Source organism: Pezoporus occidentalis, unplaced genomic scaffold (genome assembly GCF_034315485.1).
Source record: "Pezoporus occidentalis ecotype Australia unplaced genomic scaffold, CSIRO_AGI_Poc_V1 ctg49, whole genome shotgun sequence".
Taxonomy (NCBI): Eukaryota; Metazoa; Chordata; class Aves; order Psittaciformes; family Psittacidae; genus Pezoporus; species Pezoporus occidentalis.
Window position 1 is genome coordinate 1,082,153 of NW_026915824.1, and position 16,491 is coordinate 1,098,643.

General features: G+C 41.3%; 1 protein-coding gene across 4 annotated transcripts in view; it reads right to left on the reverse strand.

Annotated features, from left to right (window-relative positions):
* The window catches only part of MCUB (mitochondrial calcium uniporter dominant negative subunit beta), a 45,181-nt gene extending 28,690 nt beyond the window's left edge, over positions 1–16,491 (reverse strand). Inside the window, exons 1-2 of one of the 4 annotated variants that reach the window (XM_062636643.1) lie at positions 16,218–16,356; positions 14,945–15,139 (exon numbers count right to left, since the gene is read on the reverse strand). In XM_062636643.1, coding sequence (XP_062492627.1) covers positions 14,945–14,962 — 18 coding nt within the window. In that variant the 5' untranslated portion in view covers positions 14,963–15,139; positions 16,218–16,356. Of the gene's footprint in view, positions 1–14,944; positions 15,140–15,778; positions 15,997–16,217 lie in introns of those variants that run through there. The other 3 variants (XM_062636644.1, XM_062636642.1, XM_062636641.1) reach the window with 3 other exon arrangements.

The following is a 16,491-nucleotide window of genomic DNA, read 5'->3' on the forward strand; positions in this document are numbered from 1 at the left end:
AAATTTTCTTTACAAACAGCAGAGAGATAAAATTGCATAATGAACTTGCAGCTGATAAACAGCAAAATCCAACCCATCAAACCACTATATTCACAATCAATTTAACAGCCACCCTATTACAGTCAGCACCCATCCTGATACTCACAGGAATTAACTCAGAGACAGAATACTCCCTTATGCTGTACTACACCAACTCTACAGCTCAAGAAGAAACTTTGCTTTCTCATGACTAACAACAAATACTCAATATATTCTAGTTTCTCTTTTAAATGGAACTGGACATCACTTGTTCTTGCTCAAGAAGCAGGACCCCTTGCAGCCATTTCCCTGGAAAACTACGATCTATGCATGGTTTATGACCTTATTATACCGATGGCTGAAGAAAAATGACACCCTAAGAGCAGTGTGCTTCTGATAAATACTTAACTACGAGAATCATGCCAACATACTTCTCAGCTTGATTCTCCTTTACTTCAGCGTCATGCTTTCATCTTCCCCTGTGGTCCGAAGCCGATAGTATATCATGTTCAGAAATGTAAGTGTACTCTTCCAGGATGTGAATGGTCCTACTAATAGATTATGACAGTACTTACTTAATTTGAGATGAACTTCAGCCACTCCTCTTATCTGTTCAAATACGGAATCATCTGAATGTTTGTTCTACATTTGCAGCTTCCCAAATTAGAAAAACTTGTTCTTTTCTCAACTATTAGCAGAGGGGGAGAACGATTCTCTAAAATCAGGGCAGTATTTCACAGCTATGGATCAACTGTTCCCCAGCTGTGTATAGACTGCAGCTGGGAAGGGAAGACATGGACAAAATCATTAGCCAATTCCAGGACCCAGCAGCTCCAAGGAAAGGTCAGTAGCAAGTGTAGGGCAGTCCCAATTTATTACATCCTTCTGAAGATGCAAGATGAGTCCTAACCACTGTCTGTTTCAGACAGAGTGAGAGCTCCACACAAGGACTACAGCACCCAGGCATCTCCTTCCCCGGGGATTTTGAAGTAGGGGGCAGCTGTCATTACAATTATCACTTCTCTCTCCTTTTTGTCTTTCCCTTATGTCTTGAGCCTGTTGAAATTATACCTATGGTATCCAGAATGTTCAGATCTCCCTAAAAAAAAAAAGTCTACTGAATCCTCTAAAGCTCTACTCCTCCTGTCAGCGTTCAAGAGTGAAAGGGGATCACTGGAGCAACTCACAGAAAAGAACAGACTACCTAGAAAACCCAAGAGCTGGAGTTACAAGGTCCAATCTGTAAATCTATTTGCAAAGAAAATCAAGTACTTTCACACTGATTAAAATGCTACAAAAGCATCAAATCCAAAGGGCTAATCTGAAGTGCAGTTCTGGACACATCTGTGGGTCTAAGCAACATTCCAGCTTCTTTTTATGTCTTTTAGGTACCATGGCAAAGATAAGACAAATCTGCTTTCATTCGTATTGCCCCTTTAGAGAGACTGTTTTCTGCAGAAGAAATCTTTTTTTTTTTTAATGAGAATTTAGAATATCACTTACTTTTGTAACTCCGGCTCAAATGTCACCAGCACCATTAGAAGAGTAATGCCAGGACTGTGCTCTCAAATATACCTCTAGATCCATAACCAGCAGCAGATCGCATTACTACACCAGCTGTTTCACTTCTGTATTCTACTAAGAATGCAGGAGTCCTTCTGCAGGCATTTTATTAGCACGAGTTAAATTTACTTCAGCATCAATAGTGACAAAACAGATGATTATGTTACATTTAGCCCTGGGCAAGAAAAACAGGTTCCAGATTGGCCTCTGTTCTTTCTACAAAGGAGGAATCAGCATCACATGGTGCTGGTGCAAAAAGATGCGCTATGGCTAATGCTGAAGACCATGCTGGCAGGCATCCCAGTGTGCCGGGAGTCATCAGGTCATGGGTCCTGACTCCCAGCGAGCTCACACACAAACTGTGAGTTGCTGCCTTAGAGGCAAGGTATCACCAATATACTGGCTGGCAACATATCTTGCTTCTTTGCGAGACAGCACCTCCGGCTTCCACTTAATACCTATCATCATGCTTAATCAACTCTGCTTTAGCTAAGGAACAGACAATTTGACATGTTATTCTTGACAAGTTGCTCACCTTGATTCACAGCATCACTGGATAGATGTGATTAATGTCCAGCTGACTCAACACTGGATTTAGCTCTTGCCTCACTATAATTAAGACAGAGTCATGTACTTTTAAAATGTTTTCACATGAACCCTGCTAAGGCTTTATCAAGAGCTTACTGATATAGTAATCAGGAAACATTTCAACAAAAACACAGGATATATATATATATGGGAGTTCTTTAGCTACTATTAGCTCTGAAGTGTCTAATAGAAAAAAAAATAAATCCACTCAACATTTCTTCCCCATTCATTACCAAAGCTATCAGCTGCAACATAGAAAATGATCAATCAACAGAAAAGTCTAGTGGCAATTACAGAGCTAGATATTGAGATTCCCGTGTATGTTTATCAGACCACCACTCCTCATATTCTTTCATATTTCTTATTAAATGCGCTACCCTAAATTGAATGTGTAAGTATGTTAGTATTATGACAGCATATTATTCTAAGTATTTTAAGCTTAAAACTTTCAAAGTAAACAGAAAACAGCTGACTAGTAACTGCTGTAAGTTAAACGAAAAAAAATTGGTAATAAATGTTATGTCTCCTGTTTGTCAGAGTGTCCACAAAAAAGAGTTGTAGTATATATACCAACAAAGCCTCTCAGTACAGAAACATCTCATATATGCAGAACAGATAAATAATTACACTGAATTTTCCTTCAAAGATCTTAAACCAGGATTAACACCAATTCTTTGGCTTTTACCAACTCCAGGACTTTGGCTGGAAAAATCCCTGTTCCTTACAGGTTCCAAAAGGCAGAATTCCTACTGCAGATGGGACTATACCAGCAAAAGTAGTGCTTTGACTAGTACATCTTTCTTAACTCCAGCAGTTTGTAAATTCTTTTACCAAAACCATGTCTGCTCAAGCTACTTCGTATTAAATCATGCTAGTATATATTGTCTCTTTCACTATGTAGAAAAGACTGAACAGCAAAAGTATTTGTAGTTTTTGAATGAGACAAAAAAATACTTTGACAGAAAATACCTGAAACATTATCAAGGAAATAATCAGACTTCGTTTGTTTGGAAAATCAATTTGATGCTGAAACCCATTCACTTCAGAAACAATAACGCTCACAGACAAGTCAATCTTTAACTTGGGTCAAAAACTTTACCCACCAGCTACTCACAGCACTACTCCCTGTGCTATTTTTTTTTTCAGATCTTCTATTGTCTACAGGATAAGAATCTCAGTTTTTATAAATGAATATATTATCCTCTTGACTATAAAAGAGCTTGGAAAACACACTACTCAAATCATCTCAAAGGTTTGAATCCCCATGGAGGGCAAGTACACAGATTTTGTTCAGAAAATAAGTGCCTAATGTTTCTGAGAAGTGATGACATTAAAAAAATACACACACACACAAAACAGTCAAGGACCGCTTGCTGCCAAGTGACTGAAGTGGACACAGAGAACATTCATTGCTAGAAATACAGAGGGAAAATGTCTTCTGTACCTTAAAACCTACTTGGGTTAAGGATTATTCTTTGGTTTGTGTTACCTTGTGAATTCGGCACTCCACACAAAAAGAGCCTGAAACAAGCTCTTGCGATGCTGTTCTCTTCCCAACCCACTGAGAAGGTATATGCTAGATGTTCACAGCACAATATAGAAGGGCTTTTGGTCCAGGTGCACCAACACACTGAGCAGCTACTTGCTGCTTTCAGGATCCCAGCTAGTCTCTCCATATGGACAGTGTTTTCTGGATACAGCAACCCACTCAGAACAAGCTGCAGTGAAAAGCATAATCATGCCCACAGAGCCCAATCTGTGTCCAAAACCATTTGCAATACAAAATACAGACACCCAGGACTATACATCTCACAATCCTCCTTACTGAAATGGAGATAATGCAATCAGCCATGCTCCAAGACTGCTGCTTTGTTGTAAGGAAGAAAGTGAGATTAGAGCCGAGTTCCCCACAAATACACAGTATGAGGATTCTTGTTAATTCTTCTCACATTATAAAACTTGCATCTTCTTGAGAAAACTGCAGTTTGGAGAAGCTGCAGTAGCTTACAACAAACACCTTTAGGACTCAGTGAGAATTTTCCTGGAGTGCAAAATAGTGTCTGAATTTTCTTCTTGAAGGTTTATTGAAAGTATAGCAAATTAGAAAACATACCCGATTAACAACAAGTGAGCAACAGGGACTCATTTGCAACGTGTCATCCTGGAAAAAAGTACACGGGAAAATACAGTCTCAGTCTCTTTGATGCCACCATATTCTGCTGCAATATGTTTTTTTCAATGTGCCAGTTCTAATAGCACGGGGTTTGATACAGATTAATAAACATACTGAAAAACCTCTTTCTTCACTTGTTTTGCAGCCACACAGACTATAGAGACTGATCAGTCTCTGTAGATTGTCTCCCCTTATCTTTACTTTCCTTCACTCAGAATAAGATAACTGAAGTTCAGTTAAAAACCTATCATCTGCCACATTTACCTGTTGCAGCTGAAGCAACTTGCAAGCTACTCATATTTAAACAGAGGCATTAACACTATCAAACAATAACTTAAATGAAAAGGACTAGCCTGCATAGTTCTGCATGGATGAGGGATATAAATACCACAGAGTGCATCCCAGCAGAGGATGCTACAATGAACAGTGCAGACAAACAGCCCACTAAATATTGATGGCTTGCTTGGGCTAAACACAAGAGTCCATCAATTCTGTGCTTTCACAACTGTCTTTGAATAAATGTTCAATATTTCCCTCCCTCTGGATATGTGCTGTTGGGGCTCAACCGTACCTTTCTTAACTCGGACATGAGATTTTTTTGCTTTCATCAACACGGGACACAGGGACAGAACATGAAAGCAGGGAATAAGACTAAACAAATTTCTCCAACTACAGCTTCCCCCTGAAGTAGATACTCCACAGCACTGAAAACCACATCACGACCCAATACTGGCAGAGAAAGCATTACTGCAGCAGCACGACCCCTGCCGTTCTGCAGGGCTTTAGGATGCACTTGGGTGACCTCTCGAATGAAAGAGCAGCGAGGCGCCTGGAGCAGGAGCTAGAGACAGCCTGAGGCAACTGCATTGGGCTGGGCTACATGTGGTGTCAGCAACACTAAGAGAGACAAACTGGTTTTTTTTCATTTTAAATGACACACACCAGTGAATTTCTAACAGCAGCAAGGGAGCCCTGTGATACCAGCAACTACCTGATTTAAATATTAATGTGTGACCTGCCAACCCACTTTTCAGTATGGCTACAAGTGAAATAAAAATAAAGCAGCAGAGAAGATGGTTCCTCTGTTAGCTCCAGGCCTAGGAATAACGGCTGGTTGACTATTTTTTATGACGGCCATTCACAGAAACTAGCATTACTCGTACATATGGAGTATTGCAAATTTTTGTCATGGAAATACAGTACTTCTCTTGCATGTGTGCAGGTAAGATTAGCCTGTGCCATAGGAGCATGCACTGACCTGTGAACCAGCATGTTGCAGCTGGCTGCTTGTAGTGGATCTCACTGGTCTGACTGCTGCCATGAAGTGCTGTGTGTTTTTCTTAATGCTCAAGTCCTTAAATTATAGGACTATACAACAGGCTGACCCACCATTGCATAGCCTCAGCCAAACTCTAGAAACTATCAGTAACACCACAAAGACCAAGAGAGGTATGTAAGGGACTGAATTCTAAATATTATATGGCATCCAAAATGTTTAGCAGCATATGAATAATCAACATCAGCATTTTTGTCTAATCCTCTTAATAACTTCTGATAGCATCTACCTTACCGTGTAACTTTATGCAGTTAATTATTGAATTAGTTATGAATATTCATAACTTGCACAAAAGCTTCTGTAATATGTCAAGAAAACTATTAACTACTGATATTTAATGCCAAGTAAAACAGGATGTGCTGTAACTGTTAGGAGTGCACAGTTTTAAGATCTAACTTCCCAACAACCCAAAACTCTATTTATATTTGAATGCCAATGGGATTATAGCTTTCATCTGCTGGCTCAGAGGAATCACCATAGACAAGTTACATCCTTGTTCACAAGAAGTAACAGGGACACTGCAGAATGAACAGTACCAAGCTATATTATATGCAGCATTATGAAATGCTGAAGAACAGCACCACTATGATGGTTTGGCCAGATTAAAGTTGTGTCAAGGTTTGATCTATAGCAAAACATGCTCATTTTATACTTCCACTGCCATGAAGAACTCCAAGGGTCAGTACTCCAAGAAGAGTCAGTACTCCAAGAAGCACACATGGTTTAACAGCTATAATTCAGTTTTAGGGCCTGGGCTATTTGATGCCTCTTTAAATTACTTCAGCACTGTCACATTCCCAGTGTGCTTACAGTCAACCTTCAAACTGCTGTCTTCTAAGCATGCCTAATTTCACTACAAACACAAAGTACACACCTTTGGCTTCTGATTAAAGCACACAGGCCTAAATATTAATTACAGTTTCATATTCTATAGCATGTCAAACTTTATGGCTTCAGATAAAAGATGTTATTTAAAATTACAAATATAAAAAACACTGGAGAATACACTCATAACCAACAAATTAAAATGAGAAAAAAATGATAGAAAACTCAGTGCAGAAATGGCAATGCCTGCACTTCAAATTGGGACTAGCTCCAGCTCTGCAAAAAAAATAAGTGTTTACCTGCCTTACAAGAAATGCTTTTGACTGAAAGCCATTGCAGCTAGCTGAGAAACTGTACCACTAAGAACTGACTGCAAAAGATACTGCTGTGGTGCCCATGTCTGGGAGTAAGTTCTGGCAGGAATCTTGTCTCAAGATTGTTATTACACTTTTCTTGGTTTAAGAAAGCTGTGACACATCCTGCACCGCATCATCTCCCAAGGCAACCTAGGGCAAAACCCCAAGGAAGCTCCCCATTCTAAACTTTCCCAGTCTCATTCTGTTGCACCTTGAGCAAGGCTTACCCTTCGGGATATTACGAGGAACTCATTATACCTTCAGAAACTTTTCCAAGCAAACTACCAAAAGGTGTGCCACAAACACAGGTAACATGATGCCTGAATAGTTCAGGACTCATTTTAAAGCAGCCTTTGGGAAAGCGCTATTAAGAATCCATATGTCACTAGCAGCACTTAAGATTAAAAGGGAACATGTAAGCAAAAAGCAAGGTCCCATCTAGCACAGATACACTGTAGAGTTGAATCCTGGCCTTTGGTTACTGAGCACAGAAGCTCCTCATAAGAGAACTCCAAGGAACTGATTCAGTTTTCCTGCTTGAACATAGTTCGTAGCCATCCAGAAGTCAAATATAAACAGAAGGCGGCACAAGAGACATGCTCACCCTCTTGCATTTGGAAGCAGAAGAAAACAGATTCCTCAAGATCATTAATTGCTGTGTCTCCATTCTGTCCCCAGATTTAAGAGACTTCCTGGTTTTAGTTAAAAATACCAGCGTAAGCAGTGCTTTGAAAACCAGTATTATTTACAGAGCTGGGGAATCCATGAGCGTAAACTTTCATAACTGCTGCTGTCTTTTAAGAAGCTTTAGAGTTGTTAACAACTTTCTCATAGTTCCATCTGGAATTTTAAAATTCTGAAAAGCTGAGGAAGGGTAGACTGAAGATGATCCACTGAGAAGCTAAGATAAACTCCTAACCTTGCCATTTCACAGGTGTCTATTCCACTTAAAACACAACAGATACACAAACCAGATACACAGCTCTTAAAACATTGTTGTGAAAGATTAGTACCTGTAAGTTTCAACTATTTTATCTATGTTAACAGCAGCCAGCATTTACCTGAGCCATTGATCAAGATCCCTGACTTCCAACACTCAGCTGATTCAGAATTGCTAGCCTTGAGTACAGCATTCAGGACAGCAGACCATTAACTTCAAATTCTCACATAATATTTATTTTATGACACATGTATTTCTTCCACTGGGGTTATATTTTTGCAATTACTGTTTGCAAACAATTTTTTCAGCTTCTTTCTGTGCCTAGGGCAAGGCAAAAACAGACAGTATCTGCAGAAAAGAAAAATGAACTACTTTGTGGTTACGCAGTCACAAACCATGTCTCACATGAGGGACTCCAGCCCAGAGGGGCCAGACGGGGAGCTGCTGGGGCCACAGAGGTCCCTAGGTGTGTACATGCTGCTCTATTTCAGGGGCATGGCGCCTTTATACTTCCACTTAGAACAAACACATAAAGGTGAGAAATATGTTTTATTTAAAAAGTCTTTCTTCCACTGACAGCACAATGGAATACATTCACAGCTCTGCTGACACAGGCAGAGAGAAGCTGGGTCAAAAAGTATAGATATAAATAATGAATAGTTTGCATGAGAAAGTACAGAAAAGGTCAGGTCAGGTCCTAGAAAAAGGAAACCTCAAACAAAACCATAGCACATTGTTCTGCCAACAGTATGGCGTAAGCCCTTTGGGTAAAACAGGCAACTGCACTGTACATGGAGAGATACTGTACTGTACTCAACTTTTCCCTATCATGGCACTCTGACCAAAGTGATGTCCTCATGTCCTAAGTTTTACTTGTCAGGAAGAAGAGCAATGTAATTTTTCCTCCTCTCTGTCAAAAATACAGGACATTTAAGGATGCTCTTGTGATCTCTAAATCAATTTTTTGTGGTCTTTTACTATACTTGTAAGTACCAATGGGGAGATACTGGGAAGATTAAATCATTGCCTGCTTTGCAGATAAGCAAAACTTTTCTTTAAAGACAACAACTCAAAGACAACTTATTTCTCTCCATCTGACCAGAATGTCAAGACTGAACTAATTCTGATCTAAAATGACCAGACAGTAAATATGAAAATAATTGTTTCAAATTGTTTATCTGCAGTAAAAAAAAAAAAAAAAGAAAATTATATCTTGCTTGTGTATAATGTACTCAATCTTTTTGTCCTTTTGAAGATGTACTGCCTGTGCTCATTATGATAAAAACAGCCTTTAGAAGGTATAAGTTTCCCATTTTTACAGTAATCATCTTTTATCCACTTCAGTCTGAGGGATTATTGAATGTTTCCTTGCTGGTAAGGAGAGGTTGTGCTGGCCAGTCGTCATCACACAAGCACAAAGCTATTTGTTTACCCATGCACTTACTGCTGACATCTGACACTTCTGCACAGAGTAGTAGGTTGCTTACCCCCACCAGCCCCCCTTGGGTAGAGAAGAATTAGTTTATGACTACAGAAATCACCATCATTAGTAGGCACGCAGACGACCAATGTTCATTTTAAAATTCTAGTTCCTTCTTCAGCTGTTGGTGTTGCAGTAAATAGAATCACTCTAACATGAGGGATTTATTTTACTAGTGAGGGACCTGACCTTCAGAGTCTAGATCCGCCCTTTCCCAACGCTTGGGGATCATGGACTTTGGGTCAAGCATTCCCCATAAGCTATCTATACTCACCATGATCACGTCATGGATTCCTCATACGGTGTATCAGTTACAAATGGGTATACAACAGTACTTGTATAGACTAAGCCAGTCTCCACACATTGCAAGAATTAAAGAACAGCCTGCCTGGCAAACACAAAGTATTTCAAGGACAGCATGTAAGAACACCTGCATTGGATGCAATTTCAAGATGATCCGGGACTCATGCAACAGCTGAGGATGGAAAAAGTCACAGCAAATAATTTGCAGGCCTGAAAATTGTCCTACTCACCTCCTTACTCAAGTTCACAGAACAAATAGCTTATTTTCATTGTTCAGTAGGCTACTCAGATTAGTGGGATACCAGAAATGACACAATGAGCAGTTGTAAGAGTGGCAGGAGTGACCTTATAAAGAGCCACCTCTTTCCCGTGCAAACCTGATCACCAAGTTATTACTCAGTATCTTGACAGCAAGACAGAGGACAAGGCAGCAACACAGAGAACCTGTATCTCCCTTTCATCTTTCTGGAAAAGAGCAAAAAAGGAGAGAAACGAACCCATGGGAATGCACATGTTGGTATTACATGCCCTTAGCAGACACTTAATTAACGTTATATTATAACAAGGTCCAGAAGTGCCTGTGAAACACCTCTGGGCTTAGCTAAGTTTACTGCCTTCTCCCCTGGCTGTAGGAATGCCCCCCACCAATGAGCAGCCCAATGAGAAATTCACCTTTGCTGCTGACTTGCAAGTATGTCACCACAGTAAAGACAATCCTAGAGAAAGCAAGCCTAGCTCAAGCCCAGCTATTCCATTTGTTTTCCTTCAGCTCATTTCCCCTTAAGGGGAAGGCTGGAAAAAAAAAGGTTATAATGTTTAACTAGATGTAGAGAACAGGTGCATTGTTTGCTTTCTCTCCAATGCCAAAAAATTTTACTGTGTAAGGACTTCAAAAAGTCCTCACCACAAGAAAACAAAAACCAAAAACCAACCAAACAAAAAAGATTATTACTTTCCTTCCCTCTCATTAATTCAGAAATTAAGATATTATAAGCTCTAGAATAGTCTACAGTTTTTGCCCTATAAGCTTTAAAACATGTTTTTAAACCTTAAAAAAAAAACATCAAAAGAAAAAAAAACATCAGAAGAGACTCATATTCTTAAAGCATGCACTAGGTTTGTAATCAGCATTTCGTATTCAACACTTCTCTGGTAAATCTTCAGAGCACCTAAGACTCTTGCAAAGCAATGTTCTCAGACATCTTCTAGAGGTTTAGTATTAGTCTTTTTACAGGTACAGAAAAACTGAGAGTGCCAGAAGGAACAGTGCCAGACTTTGATGTTTCTCATTGCATGAACAACAAAAATTACTCACACAGTACTGTTCGTATGACCACAACATCCACTTCACATGAAATCACGGCATCATTTTCTGTCATCTACTTGATGCAGCCAATACAGGTATCACTTTATGGTATGACTATTCCTAGCCCCATTCTAAATTAAAAAAAAAATATGTAAAATAAATAAATAATGTTGCTACAGTAGACAGGAAGTTAAGTAAATTTTTATTTTCTTTTATGTCTATTGCATATATTTGGACTAATGTACTTCCCAGCCTTTAAGAAGCACAGCCTATTGCTCCTGCATCCCATGTGGGAAAGCTCTTCAGGAAGCTGGCTAAAATACTATGCAGATTCTGCTACAGATAATAATGTTAGACTGCATTTAAGTTTTAGGGTTTCTTTACATTTTCTGCATACCACACAGCCTTTAGTCAGCACACAAAAGCTCCAACTTCTTTAAGCCTGTGATCCTAAGGAGCACAACTGCATTCTTCACAGCCTTGCAGGAGCAGGTTTTCATTTCCTTTCATAGGAATTGCTATATTCACACAAAGAAACGCATCTACTAACACTTAGAGTAGGCAAAAAAGCATCGCAATACTCTATGCAAGGACAGCTGATTTGATACACACATCTGAGTTCGCTGCTTTTCTGTTATCTGCCCTGTCGGACAAAAACACCTTTGATGTCAGTTTCAAACACTGAGTGAGGCTGGTTATTAGAAATGCCCTAAATTTCAAGGAAATGAGTGGTTTGCAGGTAGTTATATATGCACATACAAGAGTATCTCAGAACCTTCTGAGTTACTACAGAATCTGTACCAGACAGATTAGATACAGAAACACAGTAGATGAGATTAGGTGAAGTACAAAGGATGATGAATTTCTGTGCTATATGTCACATCTCTTTCCAAAAGTGTATTTATCAGAGAACACGTAACTATCTCCCAGCTGTCAGATGACAAGAGACAACAGGAAATAGCTAGCAGCCATCCTGTTGTTCTGGCATAGCTACGCCATCAGAGGCAAATACATGAACCTGCTGAGACAGCACATTTCCTATAGCGAGTGCCAGAGATCTAGATGGCTTTCGAAGGCATTTAGAAATTAGTAAGAGTAAACAGTACTTCCATAAACAAACAACTTAGTGGGTTGTATGTTTCTGTTGACATATGGTAGTATAAGCTCAAGGTTTCGGTTTCGATCAACAAGCTAACTTGTGTTGTGCAAGGTTTTCAAAGGGAAGGAAACATGGGGCAAAACACGCCCAGTAGCCACAGATTACTCCCAGTTCTTGGCTCCAATTGGACCTCAATTTCCAAAGGACCTGAGTAGGCTGAAAATACAAAGCCGGGACTTAAGCAACATTTAAGTGAAACATTAGCAGGGCAAGACACTCAATGATAATTCACCTCTGTGAAGCCACCTGGGATGTCCTGGGGTTGCTGCTCTGACAGACTTAGAAATCCTGATAGCAGAGTACGTGCAAAAGAGAAAAGAAGTAAGTAAATAAATAAATAAATGAAAAGAAAAAAAACACATTTCCAATTATCCAGTAGCTGTTAGGACTTGTGGACCCATTTAGGTCCTTACTTATAGGACTGTATAAAACAGGAGGAGAAACTGGACAGGTATAATGCTGGGATCATTACAGTAATTCAGGAGTTTGAAGAACTACAAAAACTAAGAGGAAGGAGAGGAAAAAAGTTCAAGCCAGTCTGATGAATTGGGTAGTCAACAACTTATCAGCTGAAAGCATTAAAAGAAACATTTCTAACAGATATGGATGACACCAGGAACTGACAAAAAAACCTCAAAACAAAGAAAGAACCTCCTCTCTACCCTGCTTTCTGCAGATAAACAAAACCAATGACTCTCCTACTGGCTGCAATTTGCAACTAGGAGGAAAATTCCCCCCAGCAACAAGCATATTCAATATCCTACTCAAGGAAGAAAAAGTGCCCTAATGTTTTTCACAGAAACCTTTGCAATTTGATCTTGCCAGCTCACACACCATCTTCCCCCTCACAGTGTATTCCAGAGGGGGAATACAATTGTAAGAGAACTTTGCTCACAAAAATTGAATGCATTCTGAATTAATGATGTTAAATAAACTCACATTTTGAAAAAAAAAAAAGTTTTCACATTTTAGTTCCCTCACTCATAGTTGTTTAAATCAAGCCCCGCCTTTTGCAGGAGAAATGTCCTCACTTCACCTTCGTACATTTCTGTCCATCTTCATACAGGATAGAAACAGTTGTAGCTAGAACAGGGCTGCAAGACTTTAAAGAAAAGTAGTGTTAAGGGAAGTGAAACTCTAACCCAGGCTTCATTTTCCACATCCCAAGTGATTCAGGCATGCTGGTACAGATCTCCATAGTATGGACTGAACTGGGAATCTCACATATATGAACAGCCATAGAAAACAATCCAATTTTAGATTCATCAGCTTCAGTGCTATAAAGGGAGTAATGAGGAGCGTCTAAGAAAAAAAAAAAAAGAATTATATTAAATCCAGTCTTTTCAATGTTTCCCCGCTTAAAAGGTTTATGAATTTACAAAACAAAAAAAAAACCAAAACCCTAGCAATTCTAAGCTTTGATTCTGTGTTAACATATCTGTTCTCCACTGTGATATGGCAGGGGGAGCAGTGAAAGCAGGGCATTTCCCTCAGAAAGATCTGCGGGAGTTAAATTGTGCAAGTGAAGAGGAAGTGAAAGAGTTGGCAACTTTAGGTTTCATCACATGCAAAATAACTGCAGTATGATAAATCTGGGACTTTAGCAAAATGAACTGTGCCCTTTGGGGAATAAAGTTATGTGTAATAAGAAAGCCTGTCTGAAAAATATGATACAAGATTCTTGGTTTGAAAAACTAAGTGTCTAAGCACTAGCCACTTAAAAAAAATAATACAAAACTCCACATGTAACAAAACCCTCAACTTTACAAAATAAAAAGGAATTTGTATGAGTATCACTTTAAAAGCAAAGCAGCTGATCACAGCTACCCGAATAATTGTGGATTTTGTCTAAAAGCAGAGCTGAAAAGCTAACAGTTAAGGATACAGTTCTTTGGGACAGCAACCCCTGCTTTTACAGAGAAATTACAGCAAATTAGCCACTGCAATGACGGTTCATTTGTCCTGACAGCAGTGGATTTATTAGTCAAAAACACCACACACAAATACACTGTGTACTTACACACCTGTCTATCAACACAGTAATACTTGAATATCTTTCAGTATGTGATGACTAAGTACCCACACTACAGCCCTCTGTGGCCACAGAAGTATCACCTCCAGCTTTACAAATGGAAACCTGCAGTCAGTGCCCCAAAAGGTATTTGGTCAAATGGATTCCCATCACCAAACAAGCTGGAGAACATGGCCCACGATGGCACCAGACCACGCTGAGCACAAAGGCAACAAGCAACCAAGCAAGCCCTGTGTTCCTCAGCCCTGTGCAAGCACTCCAACCTTTCTGTCCAGAGCTAGAGGCAAAATATTTGTTCACACAAACAGCAATAGCAAGCAGCAGAACTAGCAACGTGCAACAGCAACAATCAGGGGAAAGAGAAAAGATAAAAGAGAAAAATGAAATATCACAACAGTGATATTTGCATTGAACAAGATGTACGGCACCTGACGTTCTGCATTACACTGAAACCATAAAGAGCTGAACAACTTGCAGTAACAACTGCCACACTTCTTACTTTCACTAGCCTGAAATTACAGCTGCTGGCCATTCATTTAGTGTTTACAAGAACAAATATTTTAATTGCCTGAACAGTTCTGCAGATATGTAATTAAAAAAAATGAAAGATACCCAAAGATGGAAACAGGAAGGGCGAAACCAGTCAACATGCTCCATTACCTATCATGCTAACAACTCTGTAGAAAAGGCAGCACTATGGATTACATACATAAAAAGCATTTTATATTAATTTATTCAAAAATTTTTCCACTGAAGAAATGAACAAAGTCTTGCATTAAACTCTTTTCCCAATTAGAATTTTCCTCAAAATTACAACATTCCTCTCCTTAATCTATTCGGTGCAAGTATTCAGCTCCTGAGTCACATCACTGTCATGTTCCATCCCACGAAGTAACACGGCCGATCGCTTTTCTGTTCTTTCTTATAACGGCAGCACTGACAGAGCAAGAGCATTTCCTCCTCCCCCTCTCATTTTCGGTGTCTCTTCCTGAAGTTTTATCAGCTTCAGTGTCATTTCAGAGCCTCAGAAAAGCAGGAAGCTTGTCTGCAAAGCACTACCCTGGAGAAGTTAAGAGGTGACAAACCGAATATGTCCTATCAGTGTGTGCTGAATGACAGTGTAATGCTCTCAGGGAGGTGCAAGATGGTTTTAGCACGCCTCGTTTGAACCTTAGAAGATTAAGGAAGTCAATAGTTATCTGAAATTCCTCTTAAGTGCCCTCATGTACACGCATGACAAAGAAGGGCCACTCACATTAACAGCAGAGGTTGGGCAAATTAACGCAACGGCATTTTGTAAGAGAGTTTTGGCCAGTTCTTGCAAATTTTCTTAGCAAAGAGCACAGAGCTCATTCCATACAACTCCTCAAATCCAACTGCCACCACCAGCTTCAAGGAAACTCTGGAAGCTGCTCAGTGAAAAGCTTGTCACCACATGCTCCAGAGACTTCCACACCACCAGTGTGCCCTGGAAACAAGCTATCCCGTTCCACCACTGCAACGCCTGCAAGCACGTATAGCATCTCTAACATTAAAAACACCCACTGAGGACGAAGCTGCCTCCCCTCCCAGTCACTCAGTACTCCAGAACCACACTGTCCCACGTCCGGTATTTTTGAAGTCATTGTGCCTTCACGTTTCCCTTCTTACTCAACTCTAAGACTTATTAAAGCCCACAGAAGCGCACCGGCAGACGGACCTCATTGTTCTTACGCCCCGAGAGCCTGTGAGGAAACTTTCTTGCGCTGCCATTCCCCCCTCGCACTTCACGGCAGCAGCCCGTGACTCACCCCTTACTCTCCACCCCGCCTGGAGCCGGGAACGAGGCCAGAGGCGCGCTGAGGCCCCACCGCCCCTTAGGGCGTCCCCAACCCGCGGCCGTTACCAGCGGCACCTCCCCTCCCCGCCCCGCGCGTGAGTCACCGCGCCTCTCGCCAGGCAGCGGTCCCGAGGGGCCCGTCCCGCCAGGCCCCGAAGCCCCCAGCCCGGCCGCTGCTGCGCTTCCCCCAGGTTGTGTCGCTCCGCTCGCTAAGCCCCGCCACGCGTCAGGGGAAAAGGCAGCGGCCGCTGCCGCGCGGGACACTCCCGCTTCTTCCCGACAACGTCCCGCGGCGAACCTCGCCCGCTCCGCGGCTCACCTGAGGCGCTGAGGGCAGGGGGCTGCCACCGCGCCCGACCCGCGCTGCCCGGCCGCATAGCAGCACAGGGGGCTGCCGCCCGCCTCGCGGCCAGCCGCTCAGCACCGCCCGGCCCAGCCCCGACAGCATGGTCCTCGGCCGCCTCCAACGGCGGGGAGCGGGCCGCTTTCAGGCGCGCTCCGCCACGGCTCGGCTCGTGGCGGGCGGCGCTGGCTGCCGCGGCGGGCGGGGACGAGTCCCCCGCGGAGGGCGTCTCCTCCGGCGGTGCTGTGTG